Raw genomic sequence first — 27,825 nt, 5'->3', positions numbered from 1 at the left:
GCACAAAGTGGCTCTGGGCCCGGACACCGCGCATGCGCCCCGCGCCCCGGAAGCGCTCCTGTGCCCTCACGGCGACCCGGAAGTCGCCCCGGCCTCGGGCGGGAGGGTAGGGAGCTGAGGCGAGACTGACGGCGCAGCTGTTGCCTGGACGATGGCGGGGACGGCGCTCAAGAGGCTGATGGCCGAGTACAAACGTGAGTTCGAGACTGCACCTTGCCTGCCGTCCGGTGCGGGGCGTGGACTCCCTCGGTGCGCCGTCGGGACGGGTTCGTGCGACCGCCCGGGGCCGCCCGCGACGTCCGGCTGGGAGAGGCCGGCGCCGGCCCTGCGGTAACGGAGGGCCCGCTGCCCCAGCCTCGCGGACGCCCGCGGGTCTGGGAGGGGCGCCTCGCCGGCCTCCTGGGAAGTCCAGGAAGCGTCCTGGGGGTAGTGGGGAGCGCATTGTGATGGGCTGGAGGTGAAAGGTCAGACCCGGGGCTCCGCTTTAACGAAGGGATTTTGAGCGGTGCCACCTACCTTTCTTCTGGGTGGTGTTGACACAGCGTCCTTAGAGCTTAGTGCCCACAGGATTTTCTGATGTTTGCTGAAGGCAAAGGGGAAAACGAGAACCGTCTTCTGCCTTCTACCGCGGAGGCGCCCTTGGAGTCTCGGTGATAAGTGGGGGACGAATGCTCTTGTGTTTGCTGGGACACAGTGGCAGCCTGCGTTGCGGTTCAGACCTGCCGGTCAGCAGTCCGACCTTGGCCTGGCCCTCGCCCTGCACCTTCCCCCATCCCCATCTGTGAGGATGGGGCCTAGGCAGGTGCCTGACAGCTGGCTGTCTAGAGCGTGCGCTGTGACAGTTGTCGTTATACTGGGGACACTTTCAGAAGAAACTTGAAAGATAAACTATAGTAATGAATGTCATAAAGCGAACTGATAAACCTGCGCACGCCCTAAACCGTCTTGGTGGCCCTGCACAGAGAGTATTGGTGTTTGCCTGGAGGGAACCAGTGTTGCAAGTGGAGGCTTATTAAATGTTTAAACAGTGCACCATCCAGTGTTCTCTAAGGTAAGAATATATATTTAGGAAAGACTTTTGGGGACAGAGTGGGGAGATACGGTTCCCCCTGAACAGATTGGGGTGGGGGGCCATTGCCTCTGTCTCCTCATGGGACACCTGGCTGGAGTCAGGTGTCTGGGGACACATGCCGTCTCCTGCCATCCTAGTGTGTGTTGCTGTGTCTGTGTGTTTGACCCTGTTTGTAGACTGCCAGCAGGTGTTATTTTTGTAGAAGACACTATAAAACCCCTGCACAGGGAATTTGGGTGGCTGCTTCAGTCTAGTCTTTGCATCATTGAGCTTGTATTTTCTCATGTTGTCCCTTTACCATACTTACAAAAGTCTCATTAACTGTTTCAACTGTATTGTCAGTTTGTAGTAATAAAATGTAAATAGCAGTTGATTTTCAAAGCTGTATCACAGAAATGTATCTTGTGTGTTTTAATGTGTAAATGCACAACATTTTGGAGTGTGTGTAGCACAGAGCTCTACAGGTGTCTCCCAAAGACTCCAGTCCCTGGTTACCCATCAGACACTGACCTGGGCACCGCTGTGAGGGACTTTGGAGATGTTGGTAACTAAGGAGCTGACGTTCAGGTGGGGAGTGTGTCCTGGGCTATTAGGGTGGAACCCAGTTGTCACACGAGGCCCCCAAACAGATGAAGCAGGAGGGGAGGTCGGGGACCCAGGAAAAGGACCCCCCTGACAGGGCTGGGCCAGGACCAGAGGAACACGGTGGTCTCTGGAACCTGAGGACGATCCCTGGCTGGCAGCGGTGAGGACCTGGAGCTTCGGTCCTGCAGCCGCCGGGAGTGGGATCCTGCCAGGCCCCTTAGTGAACTTGGGTGACAGCCTTGTGAGAATATCAGAGAACCAACTGGCCTGTGCGTGCCCAGCCTCTAACACAAAAATTGTGAGGTCATCGGTGGGTGTTGTTTTCAGACACTGAGTTTGTGGTCATTGTCACATCAACTGTAAAAAGTGACTACAGTGTATTATGGGGCGGGGGGGTGTTGTTGATCCTGGTGGCTCAGAGGTTAAAGTGTCTGCCTCCAATGTGGGAGACCGGGGTTTGATCCCTGGGTTGGGAAGATCCCCTGGAGAAGGAAATGGTAACCCGCTCTAGTATTCTTGCCTGGAGAATCCCATGGATGGAGAAGCCTGGTAGGCTACAGTCCACGGGGTTGCAAAGAGTTGGACACGACTGAGCGGCTTCACTTACTTACTTGTTGATGCTGTATCTCAGGAACATGACAAAATTCCACTTAGTGATTCTTGTCTTTTGTGCTTTAGCATCCCGGCTTACTGTCCTCCCGCATTTTAGGGTGGTGCATTCTTTGGGAAGATATCCCCCCAGAAGCAGCTTCTGTGCGTGAGGGATTAGACAGATTTGGATGGGGTTTAGGCCCACTCGGAGAAGGCAGTGGCAACCCACTCCAGTACTCTTGCTTGGAAAATCCCATGGATGGAGGAGTCCGGTAGGCTGCAGTCCATGGGGTCGCAAAGAGTTGGACTCGACTGAGTGACTTCACTTTTACTTTTCTGTCGGACCCCTTTCCTTGTGCTGGCTCCCGGCACTTTTCACTTTCATGCATTGGAGAAGAAAATGGCAACCCACTCCAGTATTCTTGCCTGGAGAATCCCTGGGATGGGGGAGCCTGATGGGCTGCTGTCTATGGGGTCGCACAGAGTCGGACACGACTGAAGCGACTTAGCAGCAGCAGTAGGCCCACTGTCTCGTACTTGAATAGTCATAGAACTGCAGAAACTCTGAGGTGGTAGGATCTTGGGTGTGAGTCTGTTCAGGCTCCTGATTTTACAGATTTTGTAGGGAATTGAGTAACAGACAAAATGATTTGTCCAGGTTCTTACAGCCAGAAAAAAGGAGAGGCAGGGAAAGAACCAAAGTGTCTTAAACTGACCTCTTTTCTTGATGTTTTATCTTTATGCATTTGGGATTTTCTGGGGGTATCATAGATGGACTTAGAGCTCCCGTAGCAACTCTTCATAATCGAGTGGGCTTAACACAAAAGAAATTTATTATGTCTCAGTCTGGATGCTAGAAATCCCAGCAAAGTGTTGGCGGGCCTCGTTCCTCTGAAGGCTCTAGGAAGGATCCTTCCTTGCCTCTCCCAGCTTCTACGGATTGCTTCCCATGGCTGGCTTCCCTCTAATAAAGATGCCAGTCATTGGTTAGGACCCATCCTAATCCAGCGTATCCTTGTTTTAACTCGATTACATCTGCACAGCTCCCGTTTCCAAATAAGGTTACATTCAGACTCTCGGGGGCACTGTTAAAGCCAGTTAGGTATAGTAGGAACCCCAAACTTAGGTGTGTAGAGCCGAGCCCCTGTGCTCCTGCATCTGTTGCCCCACAGCCTTCCCTGCCTCAGCTGGAAGCAATCCGTAGAAGCTGGGAGAGGCAAGGAAGGATCCTTCCTAGAGCCTTCAGAGGAATGAGGCCCACCTACACTTTGCTGGGATTTCTAGCCTTCAGACTGTGACGTAATAAATTTCTTTTGTGTTAAGCCCACTCGACTGTGATGCCTTGCTACGAGAGCCCTAAGTCCATCTATGATACCCTTCGGCCTTGTTCTTCCAGTTGTTTGGGCTGCAAGCCTTCGATTGTCTTTGCTGATTCGTTATTCTGTATCCACGTATAGTCTGTTGACCCACTTTCAGACTTTCTCCTCCATCTGGGGTTCCACGCTGGCCCAGGCTCTGTTCCCAGCACAGGAGAAAGTCAGATCGGGTCACTCTGCCCAGAAGCCCTCTTAGCCTCTGACCTCTTAGCCTCTGCATGCCCTAGCTCTTCCGCCTCTGATCTCATCAACCCGTCTGCCCAGTATGACTCTTCAGCCCCGTGGGCAGCCCTTCCCTGCCCCGCTTCCCTGGAAATGCCGTCTCTGAACACAGCAGACACCTGGCCTTCCCGTTACTGTCGTCCTTTCCTGTCTTTAACTCTTTTTAGCTTTTTAAAGCTTTTATTGTGAAAGGTGTATATTTTAAACAATATAGGAGGTGTACATTCAGATAATATGGTAAAATGACACCAGCTTAAGGAGGAGAACGTTAGCAGGAACTGAGCAGTCTGGTGTGTGTTCCTTCCCACCCCCACTAGGAGTGACGACCACCGAATTCTGTGTGACTTGTTCTTTTCTTTGTAGTTCTGGCACTTAATATCCTCCTGTGTGCACGCATGCCAAGTTGCTTCAGGCGTGTCTGACTCTTCATGACCCAGTGGAGAGTAGCCCACCAGGCTTCTCTGTCCGTGGGATTCTCCAGGCAAGAGTACTGGAGTGGGCTGCCATTTCCTCCTCCAGGGGCTCTTCCCCTCCCAGGGACTGAACCCGCGCCTCTTCTGTCTTCTGCTTTGGCAGGCGGGCTCTTTACACTAGTGCTACCCGGGAAGCCTGTGATATCCTCCTACACGTTTTACTGACTTTTGCCTGGTTTTATACTTAGTGGAGATGGGATTGCACAGTATGTATTCTGCAAATTGAGTTTTTGCTCAGCACTGTTTCTGAGATTCATTTATTAGAGCTGTGTCCATTTTCACTGCTGAGTAGTGGTTATGTGTTACAAGAGTTTTATCCCTGTTTGTGCTTTGTCTTTCAACCTTTGTGGTGTCCATTTTCCTAGCCACCCTTTTGTAAAGTTTTATTGAGGTATAATTGACCTGCAGTAAGTTGCTGTATAAAGGGTTCATTGATGACTTTGGTGTATGTGCAGCCATCCCACCTCCCCAGCCTCCTGCTGCCTCTTTGTAATCCTCTGGGCCCTATCTTTCCTGCACCTCCAGCACCCAGGTAATGACTAATCCACCTTTGGTCCACGTTGATCACTCTTCTAGTTGTTTGGACTTTCTTTGTCAGAGGTCTTTCACTGTGCAGTCATGTTGCACTTCCTCAAGGTTGCTGCTTTGGCCAGTTGTCGCTCCCTGTCCTTGCAGAGGGACGTTCCTCTGTGTGGGCAGACCCGCCATGGCTTGTCACTGCATTCACCTGTCAGCGGACCTTTGGGTTGTTTCTAGTTTTCTTGGCTGTTACAGGTAAACCTGCTGTGAATATTTGGCTCCCTGTCTTTCTGTGGACATATGCTTTCGTTTCTTTTGAGTAAATTCCTGGGTCACATGTGAGATGTGTGTTTGATTTTTAAAGAAACAGCCAAACTGTTTTCCCAAGCAGTTGTACTGTTTGCCTCCCCACCAGCAGGGTGTCGGGAGGCCCGCCGTCGTGCTGACCCTTGGTGGGATGAGGTTTAAGCTTTAGTCATTCTGCTGGGCGTGTAGTGGTGTCTCATTCTGGTTTTAGTTCCTGTTTTTATACACCATCCCTGTATCTTTATTGATAATATGTCCTGAGTCTTTTGCTCAGGTTTTAATTGAGTTTATTGTTTCCTTATTACACCCTAAAAGTTCTTTGTATGATGCTGGTGCAGGTCTTTTGTTGGACATTTTGAAAGTGTTTTCGCTTGGACTGGCTTGCCTCTTTAAGCCTGCGGTGAAGCGGGTGCTGCTGCCCGGCTGGCATCTGGAGCGCACCGTGCGGTGTGAGCTGTGCGCACTGCCTGTTTGGCAGGACTCTAGCTCCTTCCCTTGGCTTCCCTCTGTCCCTTGAATGACGGCGCCTGCGGCTTGCCTTGTAATTTTCATAACAGTGCCTTTAAAAGAGCAAAGGTTTTAAAATTTTCAGTGACATCCAGTTAATTGACTTTTAAAACATTTTTTGCTTCCTGTGTTATGTTTAAAAAATCATTGCCTAGCATAAGCTCACTAAGGGTTTCTCCTGTGATTTCTTTATACTGTTACCTCTTACATTTCAATCTGTGATTCATGTCAAGGGTTTGTGTGTGGTACGGGATAAAGATCAAGGTTTATTTGCAGATGATTTCCGAATGGCTCTCTGAGCTTTTGAGTGCTGCATTAGTTTGCCTGGGCCTTTGTAACAAAGTGCCGCAGGATGAGGTGCTTAAGACACGGAAACCGCTTCCTTACATCAGACATCCAGTTGCGGCAGCCCTGGTCCCTGAAGCCTGTCTCCTGGGCATGGAAACAGCCATCTCCTCCCTTGTCCTCACGTGTCCATCCCTCTGCATGCCTGTGCCCTAATCTCCTTAAAAGGACACCTGTTAGATTGGATTAGGGCCCAACCCAATGACCTCATTTAATTTTAATTCTTTTTTAAAGATCCCAGTTATGCACTTTTCTCCATTTTGTGCCACTTACTGCATCCTGGAGTTTATCCTGTATGAGGACACAGAGGTGTCCCATCAGTAGGGGTGTCATAATATGACTGGTCCCCTGTTGATAGACATTTGGGTTGTTGCCAACTTGTTTGTTTGTTTGCTATTACAAAAAGCCTTGAAATAACTAACTTTACCCACATGTCTTTTCTTATTTTTACCCTTGTGTCCAGGGGATAAATTCCAAGAAGTAGAACTGCTGGTCAAAGTTTATATTTTATTTTGTGCGGTATCTATTTCTTAAGTCACTACTTAAAATGATTTTATTAACCAGTTATCATTCTCAAGGAATCAGTGGCAAAGAATGGGCATTGTAAATTTCTCTGATTTTGTTTCTCTTTTTGAAGTTGTTTTTATCATTAAACATGAAACAATATGGTTGTGTGTGTGTGTTTTAAAAACAAAACAACAGAACAAGTAAACAGAGCGTTGTTTGTTGTTTAGTCGCCCAGTCGTGTCCAACTCTTTGCAGTCCCACGGCCTGTAGCCTGCCGGGCTCCTCTGTCCATGGGATTTCCCAGGCAAGAGAATACTGGAGTGGGTAGCCATTTCCTCCTCAGGGGATCTTCCCAACCCAGGGATTGAACCTGCATCTCCTGCATCGGCAGGTGGGTTCTTAGGGTTGCTGTAATTCTTTGCTGACCAGTAGATGCCGCTGTTGACCAAGGATGAGGGTGGGCAGGCTGCTGGAGGTAGCAGTTCTCCAGCTGCAGAGTTTAGACCTTGCCCCTCCCTGAAGGGAGGGTGTCATTGAGGGGGTTGGGGGGGGTAGTTCCCAGGGGAACTCCATGCAGGAGGAAAAAGGCCAGCTCTTTTGGGTGCAAGTTCCTCCCCAGGCCCAGGCACCTCCCTCACTCCCTTTCCTACCGACAGTATATCCCCCACCCCTCTTTAGCTCTTTGTAGTTCATCTACCCTAATCAGTTGAAGCAGTGACAGATTTTATTTTCTTGAGCTCCAAAATCACTGTGGACAGTGACTGCAGCCATGAAAGTCAAAGACACTTGCTCCTTGGAAGGAAAGCTTTGAGAAACTTAGCATATTAAAAAGCAGAGACATCACTCTGCTGGCAAAGGTCCATCTAGTCAAAGCTATGGTTTTCCCAGTAGTCACATACGAATGTGAGAGTTGGACCATAAAGAAGGCTGAGCACCCAAGAATTGATGCTTTCAAATTGTCATGCTAGAGAAGACTCTTGAGAGTCCCTTGGATAGCACAGAGATCAAACCAGTCAATCCTAAAGGAAATCAACCCTGGATATTCATTGGAAGGAGTGATTCTGGAGAGTCTTCTTACTCCTAGTTACTGTGCTTGATCAGGGTCCATTCTCTGTCCCTTTTGGGAGCATGTCTAAAACTGCTTAGTCACATCCAGTGACTTCTCACCTGCTACTTCCTCATATTTTTCTAGAAGTGGATTCATAGTGGTGGTTGTTATAATTTGTTACAAGTTGCTCTGCACAGAAGCATCTTTGTTGCTACCTAGATTCTGATGCTAGTCTTCGAAGTCATGACATCAACAGTTAAAAAAAAAAAATTCTTCAGCGTGTCTCTTGGTGCCCGTGTGCACACATACCTGAATTTACACTCTGGAGATGACTTTCTGGGTCATGTTTATTGTTGTTCAGTTGCTAAGTCGTGTCTAACTTCTTTTGCAACCCCATGGACTGTAGCCCACCAGGCTCCTCTGTCCATGGGATTTCCCAGGCAAGAGTACATGTCTGTGGCTGAGCAGTGCCCCTGGTGTAGATGGATCGTACCTTGTTCATTTACCATAGATAGACATTTGGGTTGTTTCCTACGTGAGGCTGTTATGATGTTCCTATGCCAGGAACATTTCCGTACAAGTCTGTGGGCACATATGTTTTACATTTTATTTAATTTTACTCCATTCCTGTTTTTAGGCGCCATCCTGTGTTCAGGACCCCCGATTTATGTGTCCAGCCTGGACTACTCTTCAGGGCTCTAGTCACAGGCCCAGTTTCCCCCTTGACAGTCTGTACTTGGATGACTTGCAAGCCTCTTTAACTTGATGTTTCAGAACTAGACTATTTTCATCCTTCTGAAACCTGTTTCTCTGGCGGGATTTTCCAGCTCAGCAGCACGCTTCCTCCCTGTGGTTCAAGTCTGCTGTGCAGTTGCACCCCTGACTCTGCCCGGCTTCAGTGGCCCACAGAGTTCAGCAAGGTGCCAGGGTTTCTTGGGGCTTCATGGTCACTGGCTCCTCTGTAGGAGCAGAGTGGTTGGGTCACCACACCGGCAGGTGCTGGACGTGGTGGGGCCCTGTGGGGTCCTCTCCCAGAGAGGACTCAGGAGACTGCAGGTCCGTAGTGCAGCATTATCATTTTGACGACCACTGTTAACATGACAGGAATTCCCATTCAGTTGGGATATAATATATCATGTTTGATTTGTGAGCTTAAGTCAGAATAACCAGCAGGAGTATTTTGGAAAGTTAAGCCAGTTTGTTTGTTTGTTTGTTTCTTCATTGTAAAGTGAAAGTGTTGGCGGTTCTGAAAGTTTCCTTTTTGCTGGCAGAAAGAACTACTCAGTCTTGATCTGAAGTGTCAGTGCAGCTGGCATTCACTTGGGACAAGCAAAATTTCCATTCACTACTATGTATGCTATGTCATGTATGAATAGCTTTATATATGTTTTACAGTTTTTTGTTAAAATGCAAGGTAATATGCATTCTTTTTCATAATGGCCTTACCTTTTATCTTACAGAATTAACGCTGAATCCTCCAGAAGGAATTGTGGCAGGTAAGGTTCTGTGAAGTTCAGTCTTTATCATTTACTCCTAACTGCCAAAGTTTCCTACAAAATTAAAGTTCTGGAATTTCTTCTTTCCCTGCAGGCCCCATGAATGAAGAGAATTTTTTTGAATGGGAGGCATTGATCATGTGAGTTCATCGTATGTGTTGTTTGGTTTTAAGCCTTTACTGGAAATTAGAACTGTGCATCACGTTCAGCAGTGTGACTGCTCGGAGGTGTCAATGGAGAGAGAAAGGCCAAGTGCACCGCTTTTGTTGAGTTTTTCTCTGTCTGCTGATCTGAAAGCAGAAAATGGCATGAACATTTGAACTAATTTACAGAACAGAAACTGTTGCACAGACTCAGAGAATAAATTTATGATTGCCTGGGGGGATGGATAGGGGAAGGGATAGTTAGAGAGTTTGGGATGGATGTGTACACAGTGCTATATTTAAAATGGATAACCAACAGGGATCTGCTCTGTAGCACTGGAACTCTGCTCAATGATGTGTGGCAGCCTGGACGGGACGGGAGTTTGGGAGACAAGGATGCATGTATATGTATGACTGAGTCCCCTTGTTGTCCACTTGAAACTGTCATATTGTTAATCAGTTATACCCAAATATAAAATAAAAAGTTTGAAAAGGAAAAACACAAACAGCAGGAACATTCATCCAAAGGGAATGAGTGTTTTCTTAAAGCCAGTGAAAGGCTTAGTTAAATATTTGTATTTGTAGAGTTTCAGAATAATGAAGTTTGGACTCTGGGTTAGCCTCAAACAGAATGGGCTCAGGCTTTGAGGAGTCCCTGTGAGCCTGGGGCCCTGGCGGTGGGGAAGGCTCCCCAGGGTGCGGGCACGGCCCCAGGTCTGTGGGTGCAGCCTGGATTCACCTCCCCCTCCCCTTCTCCCGGTCCCCTTCTCCGGGGCCCCTTCTCCCCCTCCCCTTCTCCTGGTCCCCTTCTCCCCGCCTTCCCAGTCCTTCCGGTCCCCTGCTGCTGCTCCTTTGCTGTGTACCTTGTCTGGCCTTCCCTTGTTCTTGACTTAGAGACATGGCTTAGTTCTAAGGTGAGCAGTGTGGTTCCTGACTTCATTCTAGAAAGGTCCTGCCTGGATGTCATATGTCACTGTTAAGTGTTGCTTCTTGGAAAGGGCAGTGGTCTTCTGACTCCAGAGTGTTCTTTGGCCTGTGACCCAGGCCCTTGTTTTCTATCGACCTTAGGTGTGTGGTTCTTGACCATTCTTAGGTGGTATTTTAAACAAAATGTGGGTAGGTAGAATTTAGGAAGTTGAAATTAAAATCTGTTTTGGTGTTCTTGTTAGTGCAATGAGACCTTTCAGTTAGCCAGCAGGTCTTCTTCAGGTGAGTTTGCTGGGTCGAGGCGCGCTCTGGCAGGGCCAGCCTGGGAGGTGTGTTAGGTTTGCCCGGGCAGGTGTGCGCCTGGGTCTGCAGTGTACTTAGGGTCAGGAGACGCTCTGCGTTTGCTCAGTGCTCATATCAGGTTTAGTCTGAGAGACCAACTGCTGCTGAGTGTTGTCTGTAGAGCTTAGATTAATACATGAAAATTGGTGTGAAAGTGAGGTTTGTTGATGAGCAAATTGTTTTAAAAATCATCAATAAACACTATCCAAAGAAAATAAGTCACAGCTAGCATTGCCTCATCATTTGTTACAGCCAGTGGCTTGGGCCTGTGATGCCCATTTCTTTCCTGTGGGGAAGTGCTTTTGGCAGGAGGATAACCTCACCGTCTGTTTGTATCTAACAGGTACTGTCTTTCACCCCCTAAGGCAGGTCCAAACTGGAGGGTGCGTCTCCTGGTCAGCATGTCTGCGTTTGAGGCCCTCGGGTCAGTGGTAGCTTTTTATCTTTGGGGAAACAGGAGATTGAATCCCACAAACTTGGTCTGTAATCCCGCGTTCTTTCTGTCCCACCCAGGGCAGCCCGTCTGTGGGTGCACAGGGGTCAGCGAGCCCCTGATGGCCCTTCAGCCTTCCCAAGCTGTGGCTGAGGCGCACTTAACAGGACATAGAAGCCCTTCTGGGACACTCGAGCCTTCCAGTGTGTGTGTTTTTTTAAAGGATTTACTGTTATGAATCTGTTAGAGTAAATATTACTAATTATAGGTAAATAGTGTAAAATTAAACCAATATTTTGAAAACTTATCTTAAAAAGTGATTAGAACTACTTTTAGGTAGAGCACTTTTGTGTTTGAATAGGCTTTTGCGTTAGTGTGGAATTCCCCGGCCCCGGGATCTGCTGAGATTGTGGGTTTTGGTCCCGTTCCAGATCCTTCCACAAACAAGAGGCCGTTTACAAATGTGCTGAAAACATCTATTAAGGAATTAACTGTCCTGCCATTGATTTGTCTCACTCCGCTGTTCTGGCAGACGGCTGAGTTTGCTCCTTGGTGTGATAGGTTTTCTCTTTCCTCTTTTTATTCTTTGATTGTTTCCAGAGTTCCCTTCATCCCCTTGTGCTTCTAAAAAGCGCCGTGCCTGTTTCTGGGAGCCCGGTACTGCTGGGCTTTGCTGTAGTGCTTACCTACAAGGCCTCAGCAGTACGGCAAGGAAAACGTCTGTTCAGATGTCCCAGCAGCAAATACCGGGAGCCAGTCATACGGGGGCCTCGTCTGAGGATACAGACGTGTCCCGGGTAACCCCACAGCTCTGCCCTGAAAAAACAAGGTTAAGGGCCTAGGATGGGAAACCCAGCAAATTAAGAAACAGTAATAAAGTTGCCACAGCCTGGAGACAGGAACTCCAGTGACTCTCGGCTCAGCTTAAGGTAGAATTTGAGCCTGTGGCCCAGGGGGAAAGGACTGGGGCTTCTGGTCAGTCTTGCTGAGGCCTGTGGGTCCCTGGGCTGTGTGTGTCTGAGTGGCTTCATGGTCTTGGACAGTCGCTCTGCGCCTCTCTGGATCAAAACCTTTGTTGACAAATGGCTTCACGTCCACCTTGTCCAGCTCCAGGGTCTCTGGCCTGTGCAACCTCAGTGGCCCTTGGCCACCCTGTGTCTGTGGTTGGGGAGTGGACACGTGCTTTTGCAGGACAGGAGGAGCCCTGCCATGCAGAGTGGTAGTTTATCTTCCGTATCAGGACAAGACATGGAGTCCTTGGTGTCTCGCTGCCTGATTTCTGTCCTATCTCAGGCTTTTAAAAGCAGCTGCCGCGATCGAGCTGCTGTCCCATCTCCAGGTCAGGGCCCTGAGGCTGTGGTGAAACAAGCAGGCCCACCTCCCTTCCTGAATAGCTGGGCCCTTGTCTGACTCATCCCTGTGTCTGCCGGCACACTCGGGTCCCAGCTGGTTCACACCCGCTGTGGCTGGGCTTCCCCGATCGAGGCCCCTCCTAGGCCCTTCCTAGGCTGTGCTTGGCCCATGCTGAGTGCCAAGGCCACTGGCATGGTGCCGCCCTCTATACCAGGCTTTCATGACGAGTCCGGAAGCTGGCTCCCGTTAGTGCTGTGGCTGCTGAGACGGCCCTGAGCTGCTACAGCACATGGAGTGACTTGTACTGCATGTCCTCGGGCCCAGCAGTTCGCCGCCTGGGGTCCTTCATCAGAAGCGTCAGAAAGGACTTACTGGTGGTCCAGTGGGTGAGAACCTGCCTGCCAGTGCAGGGGGCATGGGTTCCATCCCTGATCCAGAAGGATCCCATAGGCTGCAGGACAGCTAAGCCCTTGCACCACACCCATCGGAGCCCGCGTGCTGTAGGGCCCTCAAGCCACAACTACTGAAGCCCACGGGCCTAGCACCCACGCTCCTCAACAAGAGAAGCCAACACGATGAGAAGCTTGTGCACTGCATCGAGAGAGGAGCCCCCCTCTCTGCAGCTAGAGAAAGCCCACACAGTGTCGAAGACCCAGCGTAGCCGAAAACAAAACCTGAAAAAAAAAGGTGTTATGAAGACCTGTGTGTGAGGACGTTCATTGCAGCATTCACTGCAGTCATAAAAAAAAGTGGAAATGTCATTGTCCAGCCCAAGTTACGGACGTCCAGTCAGCAGGATGCCGACGGCACGGCCCCGGATCGGGCAGATGTTGGAAGGCAGGTCTAGACCAGTGTTGTCCCTGAGTAGGGCCTCTCCTGTGGGATGTTGGGCCATGTCTGGAGACACCATGGCTGACACCCCCGGGTGGCAGGGGAAGCTCTTGCCCTGTCCTGGGTGGGAGAGTGCTGAGTGCCCCACAGTGCCCTGGATGCTTGAGGTGGCAGTGGTGTTGAGGTTGAGAGACCCTGGTGTGGCCAAGTACATTGAGCAGCTTTATTGAGAAAGGATCTACACGCAGAGTTTTACCTGGATTGAGTGTGCCAACTCAGTGATTTTTTAGTACATTAAATAAGGAGAGTTTTGCAGTCATTTTTAGAGCATTTCCAGAAAAGTGCTCATGCCCATGTGCACACAGTCCCCATTCCTGCCCTCAGCCGCCGGCACCATCGATCTGCTCTCTGATAGTTGACTGGCCTTTTCTGGACTTTTCCACAAGTGGAGTCACAGGATAGGGCCTCTGGCTCTTTCTCTGGGCGTGGTGCCTTCGAGGTTCCTCCGTGCAGCCTGGGGCAGCGGCTCCGGCCTGTGAGCTTTACCCACTGTGCAGGGATCTGCTCACGCGCTGGCAGCTGTCTGGCTGCTCCCCTCTTGGGCTCTTGTGACGGTGCAGCTGTGAACTTTGGGTCTGAGTGTGCAGACAGGTGTCCCGTCTCCTGGGCTGAACGTTTCACGTTCCCACCTGAGCGGTGAGTGTGCACTTCTTCACTTCCTCACCCTCTCCGTGTCGTCTGATCCCAGCTGTCCTGGTGGGTGTGATGTGGGTCTCAGTGTGGGTTTGGTCTGCATTGCCCTGGTGACCGAGGCTGTTGAGCATCTTTACATGGACTGAAGAGCCATTCAGATGTCTTTCTTGGTGAACTTAGAAACTTTTGCCCAGTTTTAATTGGGTTATCTTTCATTTAGTCCTAAGAGTTCTTTATATATATTGGATGCAAGTCCTTTATCAGATGTATAATTTTCAGGTATTTTTTCCCAGTCTGCATATTTTCTTTTCATTTTTTAATTTTTTAGGCCATGCTGTGTGGCATATGGGATTTGGGATCTTAGTTCCCCAACCAGGGGTCAAACCTGTGCCGCCTGTATTGGGAGTCTTAACCACTGGACCACCAGGGAAGTCCCTTCTTTTCAATTTCTTAAGAGAGTTTTGAAACGCAAAGGTTTTTACTGCTGATAAAGTGCAGTTTCATGGGGTCGCACCTGACTGAGCGACTGAACTGAACCGAAAGTGCAGTTTAGCAGTTTTTCCGTGTATAGGTTATGCTTTTAGTGTCATGTATCCAAGGTAACAAAGATTTTCTCTTATGTTTTCCTTTAGAAGTTTTATATTTAAAGTTATTAAATTTAGATTTGGGGCCTGTTTTGGATAATTTGGCGGTATAGCATTGGGTAGGGGCACCTTCATTCTTTTGCATGTGGCTGTCGCTTTGTCTTGCACCATTTGTTGAAAAGAAAATCTTTCCTGTATTGAATCACTTTGGACCTTTGTCAGAATGAGTTGATCCTTGGTGCGAAGGTTCTGAATTCTGTCCCCTGACCTGTGTCTAACCCCCCCGTGAGCACCACACGTTCTCCGTCACTGCAGTTTGATAGTATGTTTGGAACTTTGGGGAGTGTTCTGTTCTCCTTTTTCAAGATGTTTTACCTGTTCTGGGCCTCTTGTGTTTCCACTGGAATCTGGGGATCAGCTTTTCAGCTTCTGTGAAGAAGTCATTGGGATTTGATCAGGATTGTGCTCAGTCTTTAGATCCGTTGAAGGCATATTGACTGTTTAACCATCTTGAGTGCTCCAGTCTATGCACGTGGAGTGTCTCTCCACTTATTCAGGTCTTAAAAAACTCCTCTCGGTGGTGCCATGGTACTTGTTAACGAAAAGTGACCCTGCTTTGTGGGTGAAGGTGTGAGTGGACGCGTGTGGAGAGAATCCTGGAGGGTAAGGACTCCGCAGTGGCTGCCTCAGAGCTGGGCCAGGACACGGAGCACCTGCATTTATTCGATGTGCTGCTGTGTTGGCTTGTTTTCTAACAGGCCTGTTTTCTCTAGAGTCAGAGTTTATGTTGTCGATGCTATTGTCCGTGTCAGCATTCGCTATGATGTTCTTGTAACTGATGGACTTATTTTATGAGCTTTAACTATAGTTCAAATATATTTGATGTAAAGTTTTCAGAAATTTCTGTTACAGGAAAAGTTAGGGGATAAGTGTATGCTTACCTTTAGAGAGATTTAATCATGAAAATAATTATATGAAAGGGAGCTGTATGTGCTACTGCCGTGCTCTCCTGAAATGGAAGCCTGGTGCCTTTCTTCCTCAGAGTGACCAGCACTGGTTCTCTATGTCAGGACCTGGGGTGCTGAGAACACAACAGAGGCACACAGCTGTCTGGGCCCATCCCAGAGACAGTGCTGAGGAGGGCTGGTCCCAGGGGGTTGTAGACACTCAGTCCAGCTAAGACCACCAGGCTCCCACTGGCCCCCGGGATGACAGCTCCCTGTGGCCTGTCCTGTCTGTCCCACAGATGTAAGTCCTGTCAGCAGGACCCTCCTGGCAGCTTCTGCAGCCCCGTTGCTGGCCAGGTGGCCCTCATGCAGCAAGCATGCCTTCAGTGACTTGGGGCCCTTGAAGCACAGCAGGGCACCCCAGAGCTGGAGTCCTGGCTCCTGGGGGCTGTGTATGCAGCCCATGTGGGCAGGGGAGGCAGGGGCTTTGGCTTGAAGCTTTGACTGAGAGCAGAGCCAGGGGTACTGGAAGGAGGTGGTGCCCCTGCTCTGGCACCCCTTGGAGCTGCCCGCCCGCCCGCCAGCTGGGTACTCCCTGAGGTTCTTGTGTGGGCAGGGGCGGTGTGCTCCCCTGACTGAGAGTGTCAGTGAAGCCGTGTACCCTTCTTTTTTATGCTTTGATATGCTTTTTATGGTCCTGACTTTGGAGAGTAATTGTCCCTAGGTGATCCAGTTCAAGGGCGTGCTAGTGAACGGGTTTACAGTCTCTCCATTACTTCAAGCCTTGTATGTACATTTGAGACATCTTGTCTGTGTGCTGTGACAAACTTGAAAAAGAGAACAGCATAAAAACAGCTTCTTCCACACCTGTTGCAGCTGGAGTGACGGGCAGGCTGCGGTCCTGGAACATGCCTGGCGGGCAGATGGCTCACCGAGCCCAGACACACCCAGGTTCCACAGTGGAGTGCCCTGGCCTCCCCATCGCCTTCGGAATGCAGCCGTGGGCTTCTTGTGTTATCTCATGTTACAGTTTTAGAGATGAGAAGCAAAGCACAGTTCTTCCCTTGAGGGTGATGTTGGAAGATTAACCCCGCGTGTCTCCAGTGTTTACTGGCTCTACAAGTGACCGCAACCACCGTCCTACAAGAGGACCAAGCCTTGCTGGGCCTGGTCGGGTGGGGACGTAGGTGCTGCGCTCACGGTGCTGGCCCCAGCCTCTCGCTCCCCGGTAGCCGAGAGAGCAGAGTGGACTGCTGCTTTTACAGAGGAGACCAAGGCTGTTCTGCTCTGCTCTGCTCTGAATGCTGGTCTCAGAAAGGAAATGAAATACATCTCTCAGCTCTGCAGTAATTGAGGCCATCATTTTAATCGATTACAGTAGAAAACAACTCGTAGGCTTTGAAGAATTTGTGTTTGCCTCAGATAAATATGGTTTAGAGGTGAGGCCCTCTTTAGTGGAGGAGGAGCGAAGCTGTCCTAAAGTGTGGCAAGAAAGCTGTCCAAAAACAACACTAATTATGTCTCCCATCTTAGCTCAGGAATTTACTCGATAGCATTTTCCGTGAAGTCAGCCAGCGTGCCTCCGTGCATGTGGGCACACCCGCGTGCTGGGCCAAGGCGCCGGGTGTCCTGGAAGAGAGGAAGCCCCCATTTCAACCAGTAGCGAACCAGAGCATTTGAAAGTAGCTTTGATATTTCAGATGTGGGAGCACTTTAGGAAATGTTTGATCTTGCTTCTGAAGCTGTGGACGACACAGTGGGTTTTGTTTTATTTTAAAGAAAGCCCTGTTATGAGAAACAAAGACCTGTTATCAAAGTCTTGAGCAAATACTAGTTGGCTCAGTCCAAAAACACGACCTACCTAGACGTTCTTTTCTGTTCTGGCTCGGAGCTGCCAGGGACAGTGAGGCGCTGCGAGCCTTCCTGGCATGCCCGTGGCCTGCTCTGCCGGCTCCTGGGTCAGCAGCCTGGGCTGTGCCCTGCACTGCGCCCCCTCAGCCACCCAATCTGGGACCCGGCCCGAGGTGGGGGGACCCTAGCCGAGGCCACAGCCCTCCTTCTTGGCACCTCCCCTGGGAGGATGCGTGGGGAGCCCCGCAGTGGTGTTCATCCTCTGCTGTGAGCTCTCAACTGGAGAAGGGGGCGGGGTGCAGACCCGTTCAGAGGGGAAGGCTTGGGACAGCTGTCGGGGAGCCCCTCACCCTCGCCCCCTGTGTGGCTGTCCTGTCCCAGACTCTGGTACTGCTGTCTTGGACACTCAGGCACCACACTGACCAGCTTTTCCCTCTGGTCTCCCCCAGAGTAGCAGGGACACAGCTTTCAGAATCCACGTGTGTGTCTTCCGTTAAGAAAACACGGCTCCACCAAACCTTGTCGCCTTGATCTCGTTTTTGACCATTTCCACCTGCACCCCCAGCAGTGGCGCGGTCCCAGCTCTGTGTGCTGGGCGCCTCCACCAGGAGAAGTCAAGTGTCTCTGCACAGGGAGCCTCTGCTGTAGCGCAGGCTCTCTGTCCCCTGCCGTCTCCGGGGCCCGCGTGTTCCCTTGGCCTCAGGCCCTCTCCACTCCTGTGAAGAGAACAGGATCCCTCCTCGTTGTTGGACTGACTGCTCTTCCCACAGTGTTGCCCTGTGTCACTGTGTGTAGCTGTTATTCGTCAGTGCTGCCTCCTTACAAACGTTTGCTTAGGAAAGCTGGTCCAGGTGTCGGGCCTGTTTTATGAGACGTTTGTATCTGTGAGGGGAGAAGGTTTCTCCCTGACACACTGTGAGTGGGGTGGCTCGCCGCTCTCTCTGCTGGCCTTCCATCTTGTCTGTTGTTCAGAATAGCATTTTTAAAATTTGACAGGATTTTGAAAGTGGTTTGGCCCGTTTCTGCCATTTTCCACACGAGGAGGATGTGAACCCAGGCAGGCAGGCACGTGCCTGGTGACAGCGAGGACCCAGGTGACTGTCGGCCCAGGATGTGCGAGCCCAGGCCTGCAGGTCAGGGCTTGCGGCTCACACACGTGCGCTCGAGCCTCATCAGCCAGCCGTCCCTGTGTGCTCTGGGTCTGCCCCTTGGAGGTTACAGAGTCACTTCTCAGGCACTTTCAAAAGCTACAGCTAGCCTTCGAGATAATAGCTGGCGGCTCCTTTTTCGTTCAGCACAGTGGAGCCTGCTCTAACACGTGCCTTGGTGTGTGTCTTTATCATAGCGTGTAGTTGTACTGCGCAGGCAGACAGGACCCTGCGCGCCCGCATGCCGGCTCTGGCTCGCTCCTCTGACCCGCTCCTCTGGCAGGTGCTGCGGCCTCCCTCTCACCCTTGCTAATGTGAGACTCTGCCTGGCCCACCCTTCATGGTTTAAGCCAGATTGGAAGGGGACAGCAACACAGTGCTTCCCATCCAGAGCCAGTTCATCGTGTTATTTAGACCATCTTTTCACCTACATTCATTTGTAAAGCAGTAGAAGTATCCTGTACTTATGTCTAAAATGTGATAGACTTTGAAGAAAATCTACCTGTTTCTGTTGCTCTTTCTGTATCTTCCAGGGGCCCAGAAGACACCTGTTTTGAGTTTGGGGTGTTTCCTGCCATCCTGAGTTTCCCGCTTGATTACCCATTAAGTCCCCCAAAGATGAGATTTACCTGCGAGATGTTTCACCCCAACAGTAAGTGCTTCTGAAGTAGCGTGCTGGCTCCAGGGACGCCTGGAGGTGCGTGCAGGCGGGTATGTGTCGCGTGGTGTGGTTCTGCTGTGTGTTTGGAATTTCCCATAATACACCGTTTAAACATTCACTGTGGTTGGTAGAGGCAACTGAAGAAGTCAGCAAGTTCAAGGTGATTAACAGTAAAATGCAACTATGAAGACGATTGTGCGTAATTAAAAATAAGATTACATTGAAGATAAATACAGTCTTTAAAATGACACCTGTGATGTAGTTTAAAGACAGATGTGGCCAATAAGTTGCTGAGTTATGGGGGTGCTAATAGTCTGATAACATATTTGATGTTCAGATAATCAGTACAGTTTTAAAATTTAGCCTTACAGTGAGTGAGTATGCGTGCCACTTTTATTTTGTTAGTTGTTTTTGAGAGAACTGTGTGACAATATCATGAAGGTTGGTCAGTCCGTAAACACGGAGGGCAACCCAGCAGATTCACCGTGGGTTGCTGGGGTGCCGCAGTGAGCAGATAGTCAGAGGTGGGGGCGTGATGGGCAGGAGCTCCCATCTGAGGGCAGCGATGGGTGCTGATCACGGGGTTGTACAGATGAGAAGCCCCATGGGGGCCAGGAGGGCACCTGCGAGGTGGGTGTGGAGCCCCCCTCCCGTGGGAGGAGCAGCAGGGGTGGCCAGGGTCTGTGTGGGGCAGAGAGGGAATCTGGTCTGTGCAGAGGCCCCGTGTTGGGGGTGTGGGGGCAAACCTCCAACTAAGAGGCGGTGGGCCTCTTAGTCAACATTAAGGATTCTGATGTTTGTCTGAGGAGCAATGGAGGTCCACTGGGGGGCTGGGGGAGGGTGTGAGGGGGTGGAGAGGCCGGCATGACCAGTGTGGTCTCAGAAGGGCCATGGTGTGCAGTGCAGAGGGCAGAGTGAGTGCACAGGCTGGGGCTCTGCTGTGGCTGGAGGAGAGAGACTGCCAGCCTGGCACCAGGGGTGGGTGCTGGGGACGAAGCCCTGGGGGTGGGGGTGGGGGTGGGGGTGGGCCCGGGGTGGGGTGGGGGTGGGCTTTAGGAGGTCACACTAATGGCTGCAGGGGGGTGGGGCAGGGGCACAGCTACTTACCGATGTTTCTGGGGCAGCAGTGCCATCGCATGGGCCTCGCACTCTGAGAAAGTGACACTGGAGTTGAAAACTGGATGTGTCCTCTCTGTCCGTGGCAGAGAGAGCTGTTCAGAGTGTCCTGGGTGCCTGGGTCCCATGCGTGTGGACCTCGGACGGACATCCCAGTGTCTAGGACAGATGGCACTTGGTCTTCTAACCCTTCAGTGAGTGCGCAGCAGCTGCTGGAGCTGGATGTTGGGGTCCAGGGGCGAGGTGTGGAGGAAAGGCTGTTTAGAGCTGCTCCCTCTGCTAGAGGGTCACAAGATGGTGGAGGTGAAGTCAGCCAGTTTATTTAAAACTGCCTGTTACTGGTACCACTGAATAGCCTTACAGGTTGACGAGTTGATCCCTGGGTATCTGAGCATGTACCGATTCATCTGAGAGCTGTGAAAGGAAAATGGCAGGTGCATCTCGAGGGTCTAGTTGGTGGTGCTGTTGATGGAAAGATGGATTTCAATTCAAGCACAGCTGATTTCCAGAGAATTCAGGTGGTCATTTTCTGTTAGAATAAGTTACCAGGAGAAATCTCAGTACCTGTGTTTTTCTGGACAGTTAAGTAATTCCTGTAGCCTTTTTCCTAGTCACGGGGACTTGTGTTTTACACAGTCCAGTTCAGAGGTTTAATGGCAGAATGAGGAGTATCTGAGAAGCTCGTAATGAGAGTGTTGTGAAGATCCTAACTACGTGAGACACATGGGTAGAATATCTGATGACCAGATGGCCTTTCATTTATCCCCTTGGATGTAATACCTGTAAAATCCATATGAAAATGGAGCCACCCCACGGGGACTAGGGCTGTGCAGGCCGGCCCAGCACCGTGTTCGTGATCGAGCAGTGCCCTGGGAGCCCGCTGGGCCTGTGGGCGGGGTGTGGATGTTAGTGTGGCGCCCAGGCCACGGTTGTGTCGTGGTGCAGACAGCTCCCTTCAGTAGCCACTGCTCATGCCTCTTCTCCATGGTCCGACCGGTCCCTGTCGGACCTGTCACCAGCGTTCCCTCGGCTAACCGTGTGTGTCCTGCCCTGCAGTCTACCCAGATGGCAGAGTCTGCATCTCCATCCTGCACGCTCCTGGCGACGACCCCATGGGCTACGAGAGCAGCGCCGAGCGCTGGAGCCCTGTGCAGAGCGTGGAGAAGATCCTCCTGTCGGTGGTGAGCATGCTGGCAGGTAACGCCGCCCCGCCGCCCCAAGACGGTAGCAGTTCCTGTCCAGAGAAGAGACTTGACACTGGGGCCTGCTTCTCTTTCTTCACTAACCCTTGTCTTGCAGCTCGCTGGTCCTTCCTGAGTGGTGGTGTTCAGTCACTCAGTCGTGTCCAACTCTTTCTGACCCCATGGACTGCAGCACGCCAGGCTGTCTTGTCCATCACCAGGTCCCGGAGCTTGCTCAAACTCATGTCCATTGAGTCTATGATGCCATCCCACCATCTCATCCCTGTCGTCCCCTTCTCCTGCCCTCAAACTTTCCCAGCATCAGGGTCTTTTCTGATGTGTCAACTCTTCGCATCAGGTAGCCAAAGTATTAGGGCTTCAGCTTCAGCATTAATCCTTCTAATGAATATTCAGGATTGATTTCCTTTAGGATTGACTGGTTTCATCTCCTTGCGGTCTAGGGGACTCTCAAGAGTCTTCTCCAACACCACAGCTCAAAAGCATCAATTCTTCGGCATTCAGCCTTCTTTATGGTCCAACTCTCATATCCATTCATGAGTACTGGAAAAACCATAGCTTTGACTATACAGACCTTTGTTGGCAATGTAATGTCTCTACTTTTTAATACACTGACTAGGTTTGTCATAGCTTTTCATCCAAGGAGCAAGTGTCTTTTAATTTCGTGGATGCAATCACCATCTGCAGTGATTTTGGAGCCCAAGAAAATAAAGTCTGTCACTGTTTCCAATTTTTCCCCATCTATTTGCCATGAAGTGATGGGACTATATGCCATGATCTTAGTTTTTTGAATGTTGAGTTTTAAGCCAGCTTTTTCATTCTCTTACACTTTCATCAAGAGGCTCTTTAGTTCTTCTTCACTTTCTGCCATAAGGGTGGTGTCATCTGCATAGCTGAGGTTGTTGATATTTCTCCTGGCAGTCTTGATTCCAGCTTGTGCTTCATCAAGCCTGGCATTTTGCATGATGTGCTCTGCATGTAAGTTAAATAAGCAGGGTGACAATATATAGCCTTGACTTACTCCTTTCCCAATTTGGAACCAGTCCGTTGTTTCATGTCCGGTCCTAACTGTTGCTTCTTGATCTGCATACACGTTTCTTAGGAGGCAAGTAAGGTGGTTTGGTATTCCCATCTCTTTCAGAATTTTCCACTTTGTTGCGATCCATATAATCAAAGGCTTTAGCATAGTCAGTGAAGTTTTTCTAGAATTCTCTTGCTTTTTCTATGATCCAGTGGATATTGGCAATTTGATCTCCAATTCCTCTGCTCTTTCTAAATCCAGCTTGAACATCTGGAAGTTCTTGGTTCATGTACTGTTGAAGCCTGGCTTAGAGAATTTTGAGCATTACTTTGTTAGCGTGTGAAATGAGTGCAGTTGTGCAGTAGTTTGAACATTCTTTGGCTTTGCCCTTCTTTGGGATTGGAATGAAAATTGATCTTTTCCAAGCCCGTGGCTACTGCTGAGTTTTCCATATTTGTAGGCATATTGAGGGCAACATTCAATACCTCCACTAGCTTTGTTCATAGTGATCCTAAGGTCCACTTGACTTTGCACGCCGAGATGTCTGGCTCTAGGTGAGTGATCACACCATCGTGGATAACTGGGTCATGAAGATATTTTTTGTATAGTTCTTTTGTGTGTTCTTGCCACCTCTTCTGAATATCTTCTGCTTCCCTACCATTCTGTCCTTTATCGAGCTCATCTTTGCATGAAATGTTCCCTTGGTATCTGACTTTCTTGAAGAGATCTGTAGTCTTTCCCATTCTGTTGTTTCCCTCTACTTTTCTGCATTATTCACTTAGAAAGGCTTTCTTATCTCTCCTTGTTACTCTTTGGAACTCTGCATTCAGATGGGTGTATCTTTCCTTTTCTCCTTTGCCTTTCACTTCTCTTCTTTTCTCAGCTATTTGTAAGGCCTCCTTTTTGCCTTTCTTCTTCTGGGGGGTGGGTTTGATCACTGCTTCCTGTACAGTGTCATGAACCTCCTCCCTGAGTAGTTGATGTATATTCTTCTCTGCTTTTTTATTTAGCGTTAGTCGCATGCTCTTCTCCAAGCGTAAGCTCACTTTTCATAACTGGGGATGTGGAGATGGTCTTGTGTGTGTCTGCCATGCCACTGGCCGTGGTTAGCTGTGCCCTGACCTGGGAGTCCTGCTGTATTACAGACACCGTGTCCTGGGTGTAAAGCTCAGGCGACGCTGACCCCAGGCCTGAGGCCCCACAATCTAGGGCACTTTGACACCCACCAGTGGTGCAGCACAGTGGTCGATCTGAGGTGAGGACATGGGGCGCTTGGGCCACTCCCTGAGGTCAGCTTAGAACACAGAGGAGTTACAAGGTGAGGGGGGTGGGGCATTTGCGGTGAGCGCTGAGCCTCATGGTGGCCCTGCCAGGACTGGGTGTGGCTGGAGCCCAGCTTGGGGAGTTGCCCTGTGGACAAGTGCTCTCCCAGAGCCTGACACTCGTGGGGCTGTTAGACCATACGGCAGTGCCGAAGAAGAATCGTCCTTGCAGTCCAAGTGCTTGAAGCAAGTGGGGAAGGTCCCAGCCGAGAGGAGGGCAAGGCTGGGAAGACCCTGGAGGCTCAGTGCCTGGTGTGAGGGGGCTCCTACTCCTGCCCTGACAGCGGGTGGAGGGGCGTTGTCTTTGGGATGGGAGTCGAGAGGGAGCAGGATTTGGGGAAGAGCAGAGTTTGGGTGTCCACCCTTGACGGGGGCTCTCCAAGGCCTGGCCATGGAGGTGAGGTGCGGGGCTGTCTCTGGAGGAGGCAGGAGGGGACGCAGCTTGGAGGGACTTCCGTAGGCGGGACACAGGGGGCTCAGAGGAACCAAGGGAGGAGTGGCCTGCAACCCTGGTCGTGGGGGCAGTGCCTCCACGGAATGGAGAGGCTGGGCCCTTCGGCTGCTCGGCCTGCCAGCTGGTGTTAAAGTGAAGCTGTCGCTCTGGGTGGAGAAGCCCGGGGGTGGCTTGCACCACTCTTCTTCCTGGCCCCTCAGGAGGGGCTCTTCCCCCCAGAGAACTGACAGCCTCCCACAGTTTCTGGTTCCCTCCATGGGGAGATGCCCAATGCCCTTACGGGACGTGGGGGTCGTGCCAGGCCCTTCCTGGCCAAGCCCCTTTCACCTGGAGATTCTCCCTCTTTCAGAGCCCAACGATGAGAGCGGTGCCAACGTAGATGCCTCCAAGATGTGGCGGGACGACCGGGAGCAGTTCTACAAGGTCGCCAAGCAGATTGTGCAGAAGTCGCTGGGGCTCTGAGCCTCCCGTGCCCGTGCACAGCCGCGTGCAGACGCACTGCTAGGCGGTTCGCGGGGTTTCCTCTGGGACACTCAGTGACAGGGACACTCTGTGCTGGTACCAAAAAAGGCGAGCTTGCAGAACCACAGCATCTGTGTTTTTTGTACCTTCTACACCCCAGGCAGGCTTCTCTCTGAAATGCGGGCTTCCGTAGGATGGCAGTCAGGCTCAGCTGGGGCTCCCTACGAGGGACTCGGGGGCCAGGTGCGCTGTCACCACTGCCTCTCCCGCTGGCACACCTGTGCACCCCGCACTGCCTGGAGTGGGAGCGCTGAGGGGGCATGCCAGCCCCGTGACTAGAGCCGCTGACTCTCCCCCTGAGGATCTGGGGCCTTTTTGCCTAGGCGGAGGGCTACAGCCGGATGTCTCCGGGGTCCCTCTTGGTCCCCTTGTCCCCAGCAAGGAGCACACGACTTTGTTTCAGTACCTTGTTTCGCAAGCAGGTTATTTTTCTTGCAGTCTAGTCATATTTTTCATTTGTTGTATGTTACACATAGTCACATTTAGAAATACTGTCAGGAAAGAAATACTTTTTTAAAATGTGGATTAATGGAAAGGGAGTGCATGGAAAAGTCCCGTGCTGGCTGTAAGGCCCAGCATCTTCCCTGCTGGTGTTCACTGCAGCTCACCCTTGAGTCTCGGGTACTAGTACGTGGAGTGCGAGCATGTGAAGCCAAGGCTGTAGTCTAGGCACCTTTTGGGTGTGCAGGAGGTTTTCTTTTCCAGTCTGAAGGCCAGGAGGTTCTGAGCGTGTGTACACAGTGGCTGTGGCAACAACTATGACTGTTGGGACAAAACCATTCTTTGCAGCTTGGGAGGGGAAGGAAGGGGAGGGCTCCACTCAGCGCAGAGCACAGAGCGTGCCTTACCTGGACCTGATCAGCGCCTTCGAGAAGCATGGTGCGGGTCCCGGATCCCTGTTGTGGGCGGGCGCTCAGCTGTGGTTCGTGATTTCGAGATGGTCTGCGTGCCCCGGCATGGGCAGCTCAGCCCTGGGGTTACGTTTCAAGCAATAACAGATCTATTGCGTGCAAAATCACACATCTGGCCTGTTGCAAACAGGTTCAATTTAAATAGGAGTTTTATTTTTGAAATAAGGGACAATCTACAAGACGCACAGGACGCTCGACATCGTGCTGTCCTTTGCACTGCTCGACGTGCTGTGGGCAGGGCTCTGCTTCCTGCGAGCTCACTGATGCTTGATGTTCAGTAGTTCTGCCTAAGAGGCTTCTGTGGGAACCCGAGTCCTCCTCCTCAGAAAGGGGTCATTTATAGGTTGAAGTTCAGTCTGAGGACTGGTCCTGGGAAAGGGGTGGGAATGGAGGTGTCGCACCTGGTGGTGCTCACAGGCCTGCGTGGGGCTGCAGCGCCTTCATGGAGAGGAGAAAGTGGCCGTGGGCTGGGTGTGAGGGGCGGGCACTGCGGGGCACGCTGGCCACAGGGCAGCGAGCCCAGAGACAGCGTAGAGGCGGTCCCTCTGCAGAATGTCTTTATTCATTTGTATTAAATGAGGCAAGAGAGTCCCGTAGTGTCCTTATTCTGTGACAGAGTCTAGTTCCTACGGTGAAAATAAAGTTCTATTTTCCCCCTATTCTGACAGTGTTTTCCTTTGTCGTGGTGTAATGTAATTGTATGGGAATAGCGGAGCAGACCCCTGGGGAGCACGGGCACTGGGACCCCCACTGCCCCATCTCCCCAAGACGCCTGAGCTTCGGCGAGTTCCACTGGCTTCCTGTTCCTCCCGCCCTCTGGTCTCCCCTGATTCCCGGTGTCCGCGTCAGGGTCTGTGGATGTTTTCACCAACCTCATTGGGCAAGGGGAGACCAGCAGGCGCTGAGACGGTGCTACTGTTCTGCCCTCAAATCTCACACCCGTCACAGCTGCGGGTCTCGGCACGGCTGCTGACACGAGTCTGGTCTCGGGCTGTGTTGGTGCAGAGGCCAGCTGCTGACCTGCCATACTATTCCTGTGTGGCCCCGTGATATCCTTCTGCCCCCTCCTCCCCGGCTCCACGTGTGTACGGTTGGGGCTCGGCCCCTCTCCCAGCAGCACTCATTCTGCCCTTTGCTGAGGGGCTTCCGTCCCACTTTGTACTATTTTGATCTCTGGCAGGATAGTGAGGTGGGTCCCTAATGCCACCCTGGGTTCAGGGGGTGCTCAGGAGGCCTCACAGCTGCCAGCTCTTAGAGCGAAAGTCCCAGGGGCTCCAGCACCTCCAGAAACATGGCCTGGGGAGAAGTCAAGGGGGTACCAGACACAGGCTTCCTGGGAGACAAGCGCTGAGGGAGTTTATCGGGATGCTCACGTGGGCACCCTCTGCCTGGCACCAAGGCCCCAGTTGCCGAGCAAGAGCAGGTGTGCAGCGCACACCTCACGGTTGTGCAGACGGTTGAGGCCCCCACGTGAGACGCCTCACCACACTTTCCCTCCTGCCTGAGGATGGCATCCCGGGCCTCCTGTGCACATATCCTGAGCTTTTCCTGGTGGGGCTTTTAGTTAGGTTGTTTCAGGATGTTTGGTTGCTCTGTGAACGATTCTGTTGGTTCAGTGCCCCTCTCCCGTGGCGCTGGGCTTCCGCAGGTGTTAGGATGTTTGGGGTGAGTGCCCACCCTCGTTCTCCTATTTGCCTGGTTCCAGGGATGGTGAGCAGAGCTGTGGGCGTGGAAGCCTACTCGCTGCCTTGTCCTGGGTGTGTCCTGGGAAGGGCGTCTCTGTGGGCTCTGGCCCGGGTGACTGGAAGAAAAGAGCTCACAGGGTCCGTTCCCCACTCCCTCCCATGTGTGGCCATGGCTGCTTCCTGTCTGGTTTTATAGAGTCAGGTTGCTCTGAGGTCGTGCTGGTGTCTGCACCCCTCGTGTGTGTGTCAGTCAGGGGCCCTGGGTGGAGGACGGAACCCACCCTGGTAACCCCAGGCTCCCCTGCTACTGCTCCCCCCATCCCAAGGCCTGACCGCAGATGACGTGGCCAGGAGGCTATGCCCGGGCCCTGGGTGCCTTCCCAGCGCCTCAGAGCACATCAGGACGCTGGACCAGCTTTTGTAGAGGGGGGCTCAGACCCCTGGTTCCGCCCCGGTAGAGGACAGGACAGTCTGCCTTCCCCACCCATGAGCCAGGGTTCCTGGGTGTGGACTTGCCTTGGGGCCCCCACCCTCCCCTGGAGTTAAGCCCAACTTCTGAGGCAGCCCTTCCAGCCTCTGTCCCGTCAAGGCCATCTACCATCACCCCCAGGCTCCCTCTCCACCAACACCTTCCC

General features: G+C 51.5%; 1 protein-coding gene across 3 annotated transcripts; it reads left to right on the top strand.

Annotated features, from left to right (window-relative positions):
* The first annotated feature begins 85 nt into the window (after positions 1-85).
* Positions 86-26,164, top strand: UBE2G2 (ubiquitin conjugating enzyme E2 G2). Of its 3 annotated transcripts, none has more exons than XM_015092688.3 (6): positions 86-194; positions 9,012-9,047; positions 9,142-9,187; positions 18,833-18,951; positions 21,133-21,257; positions 24,422-26,164. In XM_015092688.3, the coding sequence occupies exons 1-6, from the start codon at positions 152-154 to the stop codon at positions 24,449-24,451; spliced, it is 399 nt and encodes a 132-aa protein (XP_014948174.1). In that variant the 5' UTR covers positions 86-151; the 3' UTR covers positions 24,452-26,164. The 3 variants fall into 3 exon arrangements, with proteins under 3 accessions (XP_014948174.1, XP_014948173.1, XP_060262219.1); XM_015092687.3 differs by having other exon boundaries at positions 21,133-21,273; XM_060406236.1 differs by having other exon boundaries at positions 21,133-26,164.
* Positions 26,165-27,825: the final 1,661 nt, after the last annotated feature.

Source organism: Ovis aries, chromosome 1 (genome assembly GCF_016772045.2).
Source record: "Ovis aries strain OAR_USU_Benz2616 breed Rambouillet chromosome 1, ARS-UI_Ramb_v3.0, whole genome shotgun sequence".
Taxonomy (NCBI): Eukaryota; Metazoa; Chordata; class Mammalia; order Artiodactyla; family Bovidae; genus Ovis; species Ovis aries.
Note: the sequence above shows the minus strand (reverse complement) of the source record. Positions and strands in the feature narration are given on the sequence as shown.